Consider the following 18,039-nt stretch of genomic DNA (forward strand, 5'->3'; position numbering starts at 1 on the left):
CTTAATGTGTTTTTTGAGCTTGAACACTAAAGGGAGAGATGAACATGCAGGCAGCTGTGTAAAATAGAAAAGTTTCTGTGTCGTGGGGACAATCCCTTTGACAATCTATTCCGTCCTCCTTTAAAAATAATTCTTGCTTTGGCCTACTCTGAAACTAAATCCCACGCCTCAAATAAATTGGATCTAACAAAACAGAAATGCAGCTCAAAGGAATTAATCAAAATCTCCTCTAAGCAGCAATCCAGATTTCAGGCATGGCAGCCAGGCTACTGCTTTCCAAGCCACCAAAGAATTTTAAATGTAGTACAGAAGTGTGGCACTTGGTTGAGAGGTTGGGAAGTTATGAAGCACAGAGCTGTATTAGTGTGCCTCTGCTGAATGATAAATGGAGCACTGGCCTTTGGAAAAGGATGCAGAGTAATAAGAATGTCAGTAGAATATATCATGCAGGGAAAACCCATTGTCCATGAGAACCTTCAAAGGCTCAATTCCCACTATAGTGTTAACCTGGCTGAATAGAGGGTAATCAATATACCTAACATATACCATGGTAGCATATTTATAAAGCAATACACATAATTTATTACATCTATCTATATAAACATAATTAGATAGTACATAATTGTATAATGCCTGTGGTTTGCAAAGAAACTTTTCGTTAGGCTTTTTGAAAAAAACCCATGTAGTATTTCTTCATCTGGAGTTACTTTACCTTTTCCAAGACACTGCGATAGCTTTACCCTATAATCATTTCCTATTGTTACATTCGAAGGCGAAGTTCTAAATTTGATAGCAAAAAGACATATTCCTGGCTTCCTACTCTGCAATTAAAGAATTCACAATATTGCAAAATTCTCAGCAAGTTTCTCTTCCAGTAAATCTCATTTATTCACATCTCATTTTCTAATAAACTGTGTCTTGCCTCTGACCCCTATAAAAATTTCACACAGTGGACATGAAAGAAGGGAATCTGATTCATTTTTCTACTTCTACAGTAAGACAAGGCTTATTTCACAAACACCAGCATTATACAAGATCAAAATAATATCCATTAATATAAATTATTCTTTCTCAGATCTATTTCCCTCCTGGCATTGCTTATCAGAAACCTAAAAGTAAATAAGTAAGTTCCTTTTCACGCCAATGATTAGTAATGAATAAACAGAGCAAGTACTAAAGCTGACTTTGCACCTACTGAATGCTGCAAGTGTCTGTACTCGTTTGATATGCATCTAGCAAAGCTTGGATGTTCCCAAAAGGCCACTCCATGAACACTGAGAGAGCAGCGTCTGCTAGTGGTGCCTGTAAGACACAAAGAAGACAGACAATATTTATATAAGTGAGAGCAACTGGAAAGAATGAACCTTATTTAATCTGTATTCCATGCTATTTTAAAGGCACACACAGAAACAATTTCATGCAATGATCATCTGTATATAGAGAGTAGTACAAGATTCCGAAACATATTTCAATGTTTACTTGACTGTTTTTTAGCAGTGTTTTCTTAATTAAAAATATTTTTTATGTTTTCCCTCATTTTCATCATTTTGCCTGATTGATCCAGTCAAATGGATTTCTTGTCAGCTTTTTCTCTGTGGCTATAATGCTCTGTCTTGGGGTGACTACATGCTCATATGTATGTGTGTACATATGTATATATAGAGATATATATACACACACCACAGACCTATGCATATATGTAAGCTGTAAGAGACAGCACATGAACATGTGTATACTTGCATGCATATGCATAAGTAAATATGTGAAGTTTTTATAGATATATTCACATATATGCATATTTATATGAGTCTACTAATAATTTATCTAGGACACAATGCAAAAGATTTCTCCCCTTTTTTATCATCATAAGATTTCAAAGTAGTACTGTACCCGTGGCATTGAGAGGGCATCGATTGAATGCCATGTCCCCAGCTGGAGTCCTTTTCCACACCATTGACATCAAATAGTCTTCAGGACATATTTCATAAGGTGCTGTAATTTACAAATGACAATTTAAATAGAAAAATTAACATATTTTATATCAGAAAAATAAGCGTTCAATTTCATCCTATTTTTTCCTGAGATGTGTATGTTAACATAGATTGGGTTAATTTTAAGTTTGAAGTACAAAAATGAGAAGGCTGAAATTTTGCATATCTGTCTTTGTGATGGTAGTTATTTCATATAATCTGTGGCTTTATTCTCTCCAGCAAGCAAATACTTTTTAGGTTGTAGTTGCACATTAATAGGTTTGAATCTTTCCTTGTTGCTCTGTTTTGATCAATAACACTAAGTAACTATCAGAAGATGAGGACACAAACTGTAATAAGCTATGATGCTAATCTTAAACTAAAATTTGTAAAGATTGTTCTAAAATTGAATCTGTATATGAAAGAATCAGTTCTGAAAAGACAGCTGAAACATTAAATGTGCTAAAGGTGCTAAATGAGAGTTGTATATTCTGAAGGTTATTATAAAAGCATGTTGTTTCTTTGAAATGTGTTTCAGTACAAGTTGGTAATTAAGAAAGTATAGTCAATAACGTGGGACTGAGTGTCTATAAAACAAAATAACCTTTTACTGGTTATTGCAATACCATTTAAAGGGAAAAATATTGTCACAATTTTGTAGTAACAGAATTGCATGGGGAAAAATAAACTTCAGCAAATGCTTCATGTTTTATTTTCACATGGTCATGACTACAGATTCCTTTTGCTCTTTGTATGTTACTGTAGATCCAGTTTATGATTTTTGTGTAAATTAGATTAACACAGAAAACATCTGGCTGAAGATATCTCACAACTTACATCACTGACATGTTAGTTACTGAAATCTAATTCACTCCAAGTTCAGCAGAGAAAATCAGGTATTGTTTATTATTCTATGTATTTCCAGAAAAAAAAAGTAACCCTGCTGTATTACAGCAAAGTGGTTACAAAGCAAGAAAAAAGAAAAGAGAAAGGAAATTCATTCTAGCAGATGGTGTGATAAGGCAGAAAGCAATTCAATGATTCACCCATGGTTGCACGGAAAATCTCTAGCAGAGGCAGGAACAGACTACAGATTTTGCCCATCCCATTATCTAACCCATAAAATCGTCCATCTTCCATGTGTTGTACTTCTGCTGATAGAAGTGTGAGCAAGGGAACTGAGTAGACTTTTGCACAAAGCTGTACCCTCTCTTAGTAGAGGACAAAGAATACCTAGCAGATGGCTCAGTAATACTAATATGAATCACAGTTGGGCAGAAAAATTGCTTGCTAAATTTGCCTCACCATCAGCATTCCTGAATCGTAAATCAAGACAGTTGGTGCTGCTAAAAAAGCAAGAGATCCATTAATGGCAAAACCCAAAGAAAGTCAGTTATATTCATAATCCAGAGTACTAGCCCTACTTCAGATATGCCCACAGAGTGAATGCATCAGGACAGTGTTACACTGGGAAAAGCCAGATTTTGATAAACAGAAGCCATCTGGTGACATAAGCAAATGCAATTACCATTCTATTATGACCTTATAAACAAAAGAAATGTTCTGTTTTGGGGATTGTAAATGAACATAATAAGGAGGTAATATTATAAATTACGTAAATTTGCTAGTGCTTAGAGTTGAGAACTATATTTGTTATGCAGCTGAGGCCATCTCAAATGTGTTGTGTTCACTAATCACCACTTTAGGTGTTGATTCTCAGAACTAAAACTCTTACTTCCCTCCACATACTGAATGCTAAATGTGAGTTTTTTTCTGGAAAAAAATATATGCATGCATCTATATGCACACTTAAATACACCATATTTTCTCTTTTACATTAACAACTCACAGGTAATATCAGAGATTTCCCATCTGTTTGGAAGGATACTAGTATGCTTTTGAATTAAAGTTTATCAAGATTATACTGACTTTAACCTCGTACCGGAGATAAAGAGTGCATTTGTGTGTTGTGTTCAAAGTAAAAGGCACTCCCAAGACCTAGAGTTATCAGGAAAGAGGTGTGGAAGCAGCTGAAATTTGGAAGAAGTTTCGCTTAGCCCAGGCAAAGAAGTTTTCCTGGTCTCTGGCTGACTCTTAATGCCTTTTAATGCCTTGTACAAGAATCAAGGAATCAAGGATTGCTGCAGATAAAAACAAACTTGTTCTTCCCCAAGCTAAAACATATTTGGCAGAGCTTACTCATCAGGCATCCACCCACATTAAAGCATCTGTGAGGCTGCAACCCGTGTTGCTCATGGAGGCATTACAGTCCCACCGGAGTGGTACTATATCTGAGTTAAAAAGCTTCATTGATCCTGCTGGCTCTTCTCAGGACCAGTTCAAGTATTTCTGTAACTACAGCACAAGTAACTCATAACACGCCCACAGATAAATATGAGTTTGCTCCACAAAATCATAAAGAACTACTAGAATTTGAAAGCAAACAGCAAATACTGAGGTAAAATTTGCTATCTTTGGCAAATAAAAGACAGGCCTCTTTCACTCATTACGTGAATCAGCAGTATCTTCCCACACAGAGCAGGCACTCAAATGTAACACGTTACATCCCTGTAATGATAGGCCTGAATTCATCCCACCTAAGCACAAACACTCAACAAAGTCAATGCTCTAGAGGCACAGTCTTCTTCTGACATTACTGGAGAGAGGAGGTGCATCTCTCAGAGGCAATCAGCCCACTTGGGATCTGTGGAAGCTCTGTACAACACACAAAGCAAGAGACACACGCAGCCGCACAGAGTTTACCATCTACGCAGGCAGATAACAAATATGGGAAAGGGTAACAGAAGGGTGAGGCAAGTTAGCCTACAGCACACAGTAGCTCACATGATGGTAGAACTAAAGCTCCTCTCTTGGATCATTCAGTGCCCCAGGCAAAATTGTCATAAACAAAGGCAATAGGAAAAAAAATTTTTGAATGCCTTATAGAATAGTGTTGTAATCAGAGACAAAACAAAAACCAAAGTTTTAATTTTATTATTCAGCTGTTGCCAGTTACTTGAATCTTCTCCCTTCTCACATTCTATCTTATCTATCTAACACTGCTGTGAAAAAGACTTTTACCATCAGCAGGAAATCATTAGGTAGTCTTTGGTAGGCATTGTGCACTCTTGTCTTTCTGTTAACTAACAAGACAGTCTAGCATTGTTTTCAGTAATATTTTGGTCTAAAGGGTTCCTATATTAGGCTTTCTACTACTGAAAATATGCTGAGAATCTCTTCAGTAAAACCCAGGTAAAGCATTAATATTGGAAACATGTATAGAGTTAATATAGATTTAACTATTGGGGAATTAAGTATTTCTGGAAACCAATACTGTATTATCGGAACATGATATATTCTTAAAGCTGTCATAAGAACTTAGTCCTATTTTTATAAAGATAAATTTACAGAAGTCTTCTATCCTGAATAATGCTGCACTTTGTTTCTGATTCTCACATTTCATTTTTAGTGACACAGTTGGTGGAAATTGCCTTATTTCTCTTACACATCTTTCTACAAGTTTCTGATCATCTTGCCATGTAACTCCTTATCAGAGGCAATGTCTTTTGTTATCTAGCTGTCTCTATTACTCTTATGGGACAGACACAGTGTTCATTCATCTTGTGCAAGTTTTCTGCCATGACTCCTGAGTGACTGCTTACCAAATATAGAAGTTTTTTATTTTCTCTGATTTCTGTCCAATTTTCTGAAGTTATCCTTCACAAAAAAAGTATTTTGAGTGCAGAGTACTGCTGACATACTAGGAGTGAAATTTAACTTTAAACATTTGGGATGCAACAAAGGAGCAATAACTGAACCCAAAATATCTTCAGATCTTTGCTTTTCATTCCCAGTTCATTACACAATGGAAGGAAAAAACAACAATTTTAAAATTTATAGAGTGAATAAAAACAACTCACAAAGAAAGATATTCAAAAAATTTGTCCAGAACCAAGCTGTTTGAGAAAACAAATTTTAGATAGCAGTTCTGGGCCTGCCTCTGTTAATGCTGCTGAAAGTAATTCAATCCATGCCCCAGCCATTTGAAGAGAATCACTGATAAACTGTGAAGAAAATTTTGTATAATGTTCAGATAATGCAGAACTCAAACTACAGAATGTCCAGTCAAGATTTTCAGTTATCAAGTAAACAGCTCTGTTTGCAAAGCATCTTATTAACATCGGCCACCATAACAGAAAAAGGCTTTATTACCCTTTTGCTTCCACAGTTTAAAGCAGCTATAATTTAACTTTTTATAAGTCTATAGACCTCTGGGTAATACAAGCAGGTGCAGCTTCATACCCTTTACAAAAATATTACATGGTTCTACACACCTGAGGATCTTGTTTTATGCTAAGCAATGCTAATACAAGAAAAATGATCAACCTTTTAGCTCCTCACATTTTTCAGTGGCTTACATAGAACAAGAAACCAGTGAGACAAAAATAGGTTTTCTAAGCTATTTTAGGGATATGGAAGAAAAGCATACAAATAATGAAATTTGCTTATACTTTAAACAACTCTGTATAGCACTTTCCAATTTTACTCATGTTTATAGAATGTAAATCTGTATGTAATTTTATAAAATTTTGGTAAATTATCCACTCTCTACATTTACATCTGAGACTCTTCAGTAAATGTCAGTTGAGAGGCAAATAAATCTGTAATTCATGTCTAATTGTCTGCACAAGCATAGCGTATTAAAAGGTGCTTTAGGTTATAGTTTCTATAAGCACACTAAATCTGGAATTAATCACGTAAATAAATAAAATTACCAAATGGCAAATAATGCTCTGTGTGCATTTGACTTGTAAATACACCTGTAAAATATTTTATTAACAGCAGGTGGCAACCTTTGAAAATTGGACTGCAGCAGTATGGTTCTACTTTTAAACATAAAACGCAAATTATTTCAAGAATGGTTTTATAAGCACAACCTAGTTTATCTGACTGTCTGCTTATTGAGAAGATTCATATTAATCTTCTATTAGTGTTGTGCTTTTATAGAGGAAGTCTGCATTACCTGTGGAAATTATTTTGCTTAGGAATCCAATGCAAATACTATTTTGTACTGCTCTTGAAATAATGAAATTTTTATTAAAATTAAAGAGATCATTTAAAAAGCAAGTTAAATTCAGTTAACTTCTACAGTACAGTTATAACTTTCTAACTACAGACTTTTTGTTGCTCTTCAAATGCAATGAGATTAATTGTTCTACTGTACTGCAAATACCTTGAAAACTGTTCTTTGATAACTGTCAAGGGATAAACCTGCTACCTATGAAAAATATGGGCTTGATAACATAAAATTCACATCTGATAAATTTCTCGCTTCCTGACCCAAAGCATCCCTCCCATTTAAGTCCTTCTCTGACTACCAGAGAACACAGCCAGCGAAATGTCCAGAAGTCCGATTGCTAGATTGATTTTTTGCTGCTTCCTGGCTTGCAGTTCAGATCACATAATTTCCCAAGGGAATGGCTAAAACATCTTACCATACTAACACCTTATTTTGCTATCTTTCACCTATCCAACAATGCATTCTTTTACTTTAGGACAATGTGTGTTTACCGATAAATATTATCTGATTCACCAGATAGTCTTCTTTATTCATCATTTTTGAAGAAGCAAAAAGTACACTTTTATTAGATTTCAGTGGGAAGGACTTAAACCTGTTGGGAGGCCAAAGTAAAAAATGATACAAAGCATTTTATTAAAAAAAAAAAGTAATATTTAAGCATTATAGTAAAACAGGAAAGATGTGTCTTTCTTTTTAAATTACTTTCTTTTTTATAAAATGTTGCTCATGTGTTAATTAATTAATTAATTCATTCATTCTTTACACTACGGTAAGGCTCACTTTATCCCTTATTTTTACTGAACTGGAACTTACCCCAAATGTATTAAAGACATCACTTGTACACTGGATAAAAGGAATTCCAAATTACAAAGCCAGCCCTGATATTTCAGATACAGTGCATTCAAAGAGATTTTCTGTAGCAAATTGTTCATGCTCCAGATACTACAGGCATTCCTAGGCAATCAAATATTTTTGTGATAACTTTTTTTCCTATGGTAATTTTATTTATTCAAAACATGATGCATTGCTCATATGTCCAATAGAGCTAATTTGCACCTAGCTGCAAAAGCAGAAATCTACTGAGAAAACCAGCAGGGACTTGTCTAAAGCAAGGCTAGATATGGCTCTTCATGGCTATTGCTCTACAGTCATTGATCTTGTCTTTCCTAAAGATGCCCATTAAAGTAAGCCATATTATAGTGCATATAATAACAGCAATTATATTTTCATCTCACCAGGACACCTCTGTTCACTGCACCGTCTAACTTCCTCTCCAGTTCCTTCACACTGTTGCCCAGTCACAGCAGCACCTTGACAGATCCTTATCCGCCTCTCCCAGCCACCATCACAGGATTTGGAACAGCCACTCCAATGGCCCCACTGGTTCCACTGGCCATTCGCTGTTTGGAAAAATACAATTAGAGTGGTGACAGGATGACAGTCATAATGGAGAATTAATCTTTTTTTTAATTTACTTGTATAGTACTGTTGTACAGTAATGATATACATTTACAATATCCCTTAAAAAAAACATAAGTGAAAACATTTTTGCATGTGATATTTTAAGATCTTGGTTTTTACATCCTATGACAGAGCAAATGAGGCTTAAAGGTAAGTATATATGGAATCTACACCTGGAAGGCTGCTTTTGTACTGAGAGAGGATCATGAAGTAGTCTCAGCACAAAAGGGAATTAGTTCATATACATTTACTTTCTAGGTTAATGAAAAACTTCAAATTTTTAGGCTTCAACCATATCTGCCTAAAACTGCAGAATGTCCTTCAAACAGCAAAAAAAGCAAAAAGCTGATATGCAGCCTTCATGCAGCCTTTCAGGGCACATTCTTTAGCTTTTTACCTCATCAAGTAAATTAGAAATGAGGCCCCAGGACTCACAGAATCACAGAACGGTTCGGGCTGGAAGGGGTCTCTGCAGATCATCCAGTCCAATGCCCCTGCCAAGGCAGGGTGACCTAGAGCAGGTGACACAGGAACACCTCCAGGCAGGTTTTGAATGTCTCCAGAGAAGGAGACTCCACAACCTCCCTGGGCAGCCTGTTCAACGCTCTGTCATCTTCCATGGAAAGAGGTTCTTACTCGTGGTGACATGAAACTTCTTGTGTTGTAGTTAATGACTTCTTTTGTTTCAGCCTCCCTGTGGGTGCAGCTGCTCTGCCCCTTGCAGCCTGCTGGGGCCACACTGCCACGTACGCCCCGCTCCGGCTCGGAGCTGCTGCCAGTGCGGCCCCGGTGCCTGCCCGGCGCTGGAGCCGCTCGGTACTCACCGGTGCACTCGGGGTTGTAGCACTCCCGGCTCTCGGCCCAGGGCCCTCTGCACTCGGAGCCGCCGTGGGCCGCCGCCGTGCACTGCCTGCTTCGCTGCTGGGTGCCATTGGAGCAGGTCACCGAGCACTGGCTCCACGAGCTCCACTCCTGCCACTGTCCGTCCACTGCCGCCGCGGCCACAAAAGAGATGGACACAGCAGAGTTAGCACCGGAGCCAGGCAGGTGATCGCAGCCCCTCAGGCTGGGCCCAGCCTGCTTTCTTAGGCAATCAAATACAGAAACCAACATTATGAGCTGCTTTAAAATAATTTAAAACTGTTTTCCTTTTTCTTCAAGTAAAGAGAATTCTATCTCCTCTAAATGTAGACTGATATAAAAAAGGATTATATAATGATTTTGGTCACATACAGTTTGAATAGTCTTATTAAAAACAAGGCCTTATAAAAAAGATCAGTCTTTTTAGGCAAAAGTGAGGGCTGTTCTTGTATCATGTAAATAAGCCCTGAAAAAAATAAAGCCCATTGAAGTGATTTATAAGAACTGCAGTAATAGTTCAGATAGGTCAGATTATAAAGTTATTGGTCCTGATTGTGAAACTAGATGTCTTTAGTTGAACAGGAAAACAGGAGTGACCACTTTGCCTCACATACAGTCTCTCTTCTCTGTATTTGCAATGCTGAATATATTTTTATCATTCATTCTCCCTGTAAGGTAAACGATCCCAGTTCTTCAACATTCTTTTGAGGTAAAATGTAGCAAGCAACCACTGGCCTTCCTTCCTTTCTTCCTTCCTTATCAGATCTGCTGTTGTGTTTACATATTGCATTATCTTCTTTCTGAATTTGTGAAGTTAAATGTCTAAACAATATGGAAATGGTGGAAATCGTTCTGTATTTAGTAATTTGTATTAGCCCATGCACTTGAGTTTGCATAAATATTTTCCTGAGTAAAGGTTAATGACTGTTATTATTAATTTTGCATATCAGAAAGCTTCTTGAGGTACATGAAAATATTAAAAACCAAGATAATGAAAAATATAAACCAATTATGCTTCCATACAAGCTAAAAATTATATGGTCGATAATAATAGGACTAGACAGTATGTTTTAAAACAGGCAAGCATTATGAAACATGTTATGACTAATTGTGCTAATTCGGGATCCTGCATTCATACAGATTTCGGCAATCATCAGTTCCTCATTGCCCCTGCAGTTAAATATAATCTCAAAATGTAGGTTCTAATATAATTTTGATTAATACTCGTCCTTGAAAACCTGGTTCTATAACTACTATTGCTATATAAGCACCACCACTCCAAACAAGGAATTTCCCTTGGTGCATTTGCCAAACCCTGTTTTCAGGATTCTTCTAAAGGGGAGTTGGAATAGCAACTCCCTAAACTGATGGTGTTAATATCTAAAATAGGAAGCAGAATCTTAAAGTTAGTGATTAAACATACTGTTCTGTATGAGTGCATCACTATTCAGTGAATAATGGAGGTAAACTATTTCACTATTGTCAGACATTAACAACAGAATATTTCAAAGATACTATCCATATCCTGGGCCCAGAATCTCAGCACCAGTGAATTAAACGAAGAGATTTTCTGAGGCTTTTCCCTAAAGTTCTATATTAAATATTCTATGTAATGACTGGTTGTGAACCACTTCTCCATGCAGATGCCTCTGAAGCTATGAAGCTGTGCCCTGATAATTTATTCAGCAGAAAATGGAAATCTTTCCAAACATGGACGCTAGTTCCACTCATTAATCATAAAAGGTTTATGTGAAGAGGAAAACATTATGGAAATTACATTTCAATGCACCCTCTTCAGTTTTATTCATTGCTATATAGTATTATTTAGTGTAGGAAAGATCAAATCAATTATCATGCTGTCTTTGGAAAAAACTCATTCTGTGGCTTCTCGTATATATTTCATACATCTCTCTTATTTATCTTTAGGAGAAAATAGCGTGTGAGTTTTCTATTTCAAAAATACCCTTAAAAATAGAGAATTCAACATGAAGATTCCCTTAAAAAAAAGAACATGCAAATTGCAGCAAATCTTAATATTGAACAGAGACTTAAAGTGTTACTTTTAAATTTAACAGTATAGAACTGGCTCTGAAAGTCATTTAGGTACAAATGACTGTTCAAAATCCAGAGTTCTCAAATAATTGTTTATTTTGACAGATTAGGTGTAATATCTTTTGTGTTTCTTAGCAATACTGAAGTGAATTGTATGCATTAATTTCTTCTCTGCTGTTTTATTGGCATTTGTCTTGTTGACAGCTCTGGTCCAATATATTATCATATTAGTTACTTTGGTGTACACACATGTAAAATTGCATAGCTGCCAATTTGGCCAAAAACTGGATTAATTTAAAGTTTTTGTGGCTGCATTTAACACTAAGACCTTTCCACAAATTTTCTCCTAAACTTAGAATATGCTTTGCTGACCAGAAGAAAAGCAAAGTTCAGGTTTCATAAAACTCTCAGAAATTTAGCTTTAATACGACACTAAGTTTCATTTTTTCCTTCATTTCAGTTTTCAAAACATTAAACAACCATTTGCTAATGTGATGTCTGTCCATCAATCCTTTACAGGAAGAGTTCTGGTCATGAAGAATCTATTTGCAGCAGTGTTGTAAACTGTGAATAGTCAACAAACCCACTGCATGGGCAACCTTCACACGGTCAAACAGAACGCATGAAAGAAATTTCTCACATTATTGCTACCTGACATGGTTTTAATACCTAAGTACTAGAATCAGTTCAATAACCATAAATTATTATTATATATAATCTTCTTCATGGTAATTGAACTTTTAATACTCAGGTATTATATGCACTCATACATATGTATACATATATATATCACGTATCTATATATGTATACATGCATTTTGAAAAATTTGGTCTAAATTAATCATAATCTAAAGACAAGAAGTAAAAAATAAATTTTGAAAGAATGCTCTTTTTTCAGTTAGCTTCAGTTTTAGTGGATGGACATGAAGCCCATGCATTGTTTATTTGGTTAGTGGTAATTTTTTGAAATTGGTTTAGCACTTAACTCCCAGAAATGAGACACCTAAAATCTGTACCATAAAGACTTAACGGGGATTGAAATAATGCTCTAGCTTGTGTGAGCATTTCTGTCTGTACACATGTAAATAATATCCATTTTGAATAAATCAGCAATTTAAATATTATGGGTGGTTTCACAAATATGTTTGTCATATGATGAATAAATAATTACAGTGAACATCTAAGCAAACATAATTCATACGATATAGTGGACAAAAACTATGTGACCTCTGAATGTCTCTCTTTAAGCCACACTCAGAAAGTTGTTTGCCTTTTGGTTCTCTGAGACCCATCCTGAATCAAGATTTCCTACACAACATACTGTTCCCTACAAAGAGAGTACTTCAAAGAAACTAAAAATTGTTTGCTTATGTCTTGAACAGTTACCATCCTGACTATATACTTTAACCACTACAGTCAGAATTATGAACAGTATTATCCAATCTAGGCACTTTGGATAATGTTTTGATTTTTCCTGTGTGCAAAGGGCTGTAAAAGAAACCACAAACAACCCACATTAAACGCACTGTAACAAAGCAGAGAGTTGCTATATGAGCTCACCAGGGCAGAGTGCAATATTGCAAGGTTTGTGTTGTGTTTCAGGTCCATCACATGATCTTCCCCCATACTGGGGAGGTATACATGACCTTGTCCTAGTTCTTTGGCCTCGACCACATGTGAATGAACACAAACTCCAAGGTGACCATTCCTCCCAAACGCCATGTACTGCAACAAACCATACAGATTTTAACCAGAAACAGACACACAAGTAACAAAACGATTTCAAGATAAACAAGATCACTATTTTAAATAGGAATTATTTTTCCACCTTCAAGGAAATCAGTACATAGGTAAGCTTTATCATAGGAAAACAAGTACTTTTTAAAACTTAGTTAATTTCAATTTAATCGTATTTTCTCTTAAGTATATTTAAAAATATACTTTGAAACATTTTCTCCAATCTTTAAACTAATCTCGCTACCACAGTTTCTGTTCTTTGACGGTATTAAGCAAGATGACTTCCCTTTTCAGAAGTTAGTTATGACATCTTTGGTGCCTGACTTGACATTAATAGCCCTGATTTTCAGGAGGCTAGTTTTTGTGAAAATCAGGCATATACTTTCTGTATCAAGGCAACTCTAAAAACTAGAAGCAGTCAAAATTAAGTTTTCTTTTGAAATTATAGGAATAAATGCAATAATTTATTACTGTGTCAATATAAAAAATCGGGGCAGTAATCTTAAAAGTTTTTTCAATTTTTTAAATTGTGGTGGAAATATGGCAGCAGATGTACTTGGTTATCTTCCTCAAAAATTCGAAGACCACGTAAGTAAAAGAGATATGTACCATTTCCTTACATGAACATATTCATTGATTTAACAGACACAGTAATACAGCTTTACTCTTGGAAAAACGCTCATTCAACAGACTGCAGATACCTTCAGAGTTCACAATAAATTACAAACCAGTATTTTTATATACAAATATTTGGTAATATTTATATAAAGAATCATAGAAGAGGAATCTTTCTCTACTTTAAGCATTTTCTACTATAGGAGAAACTGATATACAGTACCCATGTGAGCTTACATACCATATGCAATCCCTTTACAGAAAAAATGCAGGGGAATTTCCAGAAAGTTCTCTAACATACTATAGTTAAGCATGTACTGGGTAAGATGATTCCACACATACATTGGTAAAACTGTTCTCTATAAATTGAATAATACTGCAAAGCAAACTTTACTTATTTTTCTTCTGCTTAAATAAGAGCAGTTGCACCAGTTTAAATTAGGCAGTGTGAGAACAGGAATGTAGTGATGAGAACTGCAGTAATGTCAAGCATTTAAGAAAAAAGACAGTACCCAGACAGAACATCTCAGTCAGTATCACATAACTCTGTTTCTGAAGCCCTGTCTGTTTGAAGGGTGTCTGGAGGGGCAAACTGTGTACAGCATCTGAGTATATCATTGGTAATGATTCACAACATTACAGAGGAAATAGATTTTCTGTTTTGTCCTCACTTTTTTTCATCACTGTGAAAGAACTTCTCATATATAGGTTTCCTTTGCCCTGAAGGCACGTATCACCTGCCCAGTTTCTACAAATGCAACCCTTTTCTTGCAGGGATCAGAATAACATTTCCTGAGGTGAAATTCAGTTGCAAGGCTGTGGAAGGAAATTCAACACCCTGGCATATTATTTCAAATTCATCACTAAGATCAAGGGGAATTCTGCAAGTAGGTAAGTTCCATTGCCTTTCATTAAAAATAAGAAAAATTGTCATTTTAGATACTATGTTGAGATTAAAAAGTTTCTTATCTAACTTCAGAGGAATTGTTTCTGACAGAAAATGTCAAGCTTTATTCAGGGAAGATTTTAACCCACTGGACAACAGCTCAATCGATGAAAGGTTTTCATTTGGTCACGTAAAAGTGGTCAAAAAGACCACATCCTACATCCTTATTATCTTACTCTAAATATCAAATCCACCTGCATTATATTAAAAAAATAACCCTTAGAAACAGTCCAAATTAATGTTAAAGTGACGGATTTTAGTCTAGTTAGTTTAGAAACCTTGATTAATTGCGACATTTTTGTCAAAACCAGAAAGCCTAGCACTTCTAAAAATAGTAAATTTATAACTATAGCTGCATATAACTCTTTTAGTTTCATCAGTTCTCAACAAGTACTATACTTCTACAGATATTTTGATTCAGCTATATAATCCAAAGAATTTTTTTCTCATTGGCAATGTATTAGATTACGAATCCAGACACATTATGATTCCCAATTTTTATATGAGGAAAATTAAGGAGAAAACAGTTTGTCAGTTCAGATTCCAAACAATAACCAGTAGTAACAATAACATAATTTCATCTCCTGATACCACAATGGCTGATTAAAATGTTCAGATGCAACAAAATTTAAAACTTAGCTAAACAAAACTAACCCAAATTCTAAAAATATTATTCTCTGGGAAAAATGATAAATTGGAAAGTTCTTGACTCTATGTAGACACATGGTGGGGTTTTTCAGGGCACATATAAGTTCAAGTCTATTGCTTAATTTGGAATTTTGATTCTATGCTGTCAAAATGTTCTAAGTTAGTTGTCTTTATTTGAAAATTTAAAAAATCTTTGAAAATTAAAAAAATGTTCTGAGTGACTCTTTAAAGGTACTGTCTCTAACCAAAAGGATGTATATTTCTTCTGGCAAGAGTTGACTGCATGTTAGCAGCAACACAGAACAATTATTTTGTTATTTTGGAACTAAACATAAGCCAAGACAAAATGTCTCATCTTGGGTGCACTCAAAGCAGCCTCTATCTGTTTGTGGCTTAAATTAAGCTGTGCCGAAAATTATCTTCCACAACAAATTTTAGCTCATTAAGTAAAAAATTCACATCAGCTTCTTGCATTTATAGATTTTTATATCTGAAACTAGTAGATCAATACTAAAGTCAAGGATGGAATAGGCATAACTGTAAAAAACAACCAATTTCAGCAAAACAACTATCAAGAAGAATTAATCTGTTCAACGCATTACAGAAGTGCCCAGTGTTATCCAGATTCTCTTTATAAGAATATCTTAAAACTTTAAAGTTTCTTACCCTTGATTTTTCTTTCTGATATTTTATTTACATCTTCTTTCTTTAATACCATTTTCTAAATGCAAAAAAATCCCCTATAGCATCTGATGAATTATAGCCAGATGAGCTATGCCAAATTACACCAGATGGAGAGCTGGCCCGCAGAGGAGTTACTGTTTTCTATAACACAGTTTCAGATGCAAGATTCATTATTTGGGACAAAAATATTCAGATTATTGCCAGCTTCTCTGTCAAAAACATTGCTAGCACAACAAGTTTGGATGACTGCAGAGCATCTTTCCCATCTCTCTGCCACTCTGTGAACCTAATCATGTTGAAGTGAACACCCACAGTGCTCACAACATGCAACTGCTGTGAAGTGGGAGGAGGTGTTAGGCCATGCTGGCCTTCATCCTACAAACATATTTTGTGAGATTTTTATTGGGGTTTAAATGCTTTTGATTTGTTCAGCTTTAAATTGAACAGATATTGAAAAACTATTACGGCCGTTGATGTTTCATTACAAGTGGTGCTGGTCCAGTACTGTTTAATATCTTCATCAATGGCATAGACAGTGGGATTGAGTGCACCCTCAGAAAGTCTGCAGACAACACTGAGCTGAGTGGCATGATTGACAAACCTGAAAGACAGGATGCCATCCAGAGAGATCTGGACAAGCTCAAGAAGCAGGCTCATGTGAATGCTATTATGTTCAACAAGGTCCTGCACATGACTTGGGGGCAACCTCGTTTCAACACAGGATGAGAGATAAAGGGATTGGGAGCAGCCCTGCAAAGAAGTACTTCAGGGTGCTTGTCACTGAGGTGTTGGACCTGGGCCGGCACTGTGCATTTGCAGCCCAGAAGCCACACACAACTGCATCAAAAGCAGTGTGGCCAGCAGGGCGAGGGAGGGGATTCCGCTCCTCTACTCCACCTGGAGTGTTGCATCCAGCTCTGGGATCCTCAGTATAAAAGACATGAACCTGTTGGAGCTGGTCCAGAGCACTGCAACAGAGATGATCAGAGGGATGGAACATCTTTCCTATGAAGACAGGATAGAAGAGTTTGGGTTGTTCAGCCTGGAAAAGAGGTCTCTGTGGAGACCTTATTGTGGCCTTCCACTACATAAAGGGGGCCTCTAAGAAAGATACAGACAAGCGTTTCGGCAGGCCCTGTTGCAACAGGACAAGGGAGAGAAAAAAGGGAGGTAAATAAAACTACCTTAGCATATAACACCAGCCGAAGTATAGCATTTGGGCATAAAAATGTTTGAAATGGCTTAGTGTATTCCTGCTCCTGCCACGTCTTGCTTTACCCATAAGCCTGAAAATGCTAATCTTCAGCTAAATTTTGTGGTAAAAGGTGTTGAAGCCAATAGAGAAGGAGAAATAGAAGCTGAGATAATCTGCAGGCATGGAAATCCCATGTTCTTTCCTCTTAAGTTTTAGCTGTGTTAGAAAGCATTCACTAAACTGAAAAGAATCAGTAGCGCTGCAGGAATGGATCCTGAGGTGTCCCCACTCACAAAAGAACCAGTGATGACAAAAATTACCTGAGCTGTGTTTTGTTGTCTACTATGCTGCACTTCTCTAGAATAGTATTGGTCTGAAATAAATACAAATAACCCAAAAATTATATAAATAGTGGTTCCTTCATTATTTTGCTTGAACTCTCAGTAATACTATTCTGAAATTTAAAGTTCTATTCCAATACATACATATATATGAAGGTGGTGAATCCCATTTTCAAATTTTTCCAGGACATTGAGATCACAGAGAAATATGCTCCCTAACATTCCAGTGAGTATCTTGGATATTATGTTTAATATGTAAAGTGTTTATAAAGAATATATAAAGGCAAGAGAAAAAATAGTCTGAAAGCTTTGCATTAGTATTTGCAAGTTTAACAGGTTCCTCTGAAGCCTATGGATAGATGCATGAAGTATAGTACAGTAGGCCATTCTGCATATTTTTTGATGTTGAAGGGGCAACTTTTTGATTAGGAAACATTCCAGCTCTCACA

General features: G+C 36.0%; 1 protein-coding gene across 1 annotated transcript in view; it reads right to left on the reverse strand.

Moving 5' to 3' along the window:
- ADGRB3 (adhesion G protein-coupled receptor B3) overlaps positions 1 to 18,039 on the reverse strand; it is a gene marked incomplete at both ends in the record, with an annotated part of 447,304 nt that overhangs the window by 243,116 nt on the left and 186,149 nt on the right. The window contains 5 exons of the mRNA XM_082302615.1: positions 1,196 to 1,302; positions 1,891 to 1,992; positions 8,286 to 8,450; positions 9,336 to 9,500; positions 12,985 to 13,149. Of these exons, the coding sequence (XP_082158741.1) occupies positions 1,196 to 1,302; positions 1,891 to 1,992; positions 8,286 to 8,450; positions 9,336 to 9,500; positions 12,985 to 13,149 (704 nt within the window). The remainder of the gene's footprint in view (positions 1 to 1,195; positions 1,303 to 1,890; positions 1,993 to 8,285; positions 8,451 to 9,335; positions 9,501 to 12,984; positions 13,150 to 18,039) is intronic.

The sequence above is a fragment of the Coloeus monedula genome, assembly GCF_965178545.1.
Source record: "Coloeus monedula genome assembly, chromosome: 2".
Taxonomy (NCBI): Eukaryota; Metazoa; Chordata; class Aves; order Passeriformes; family Corvidae; genus Coloeus; species Coloeus monedula.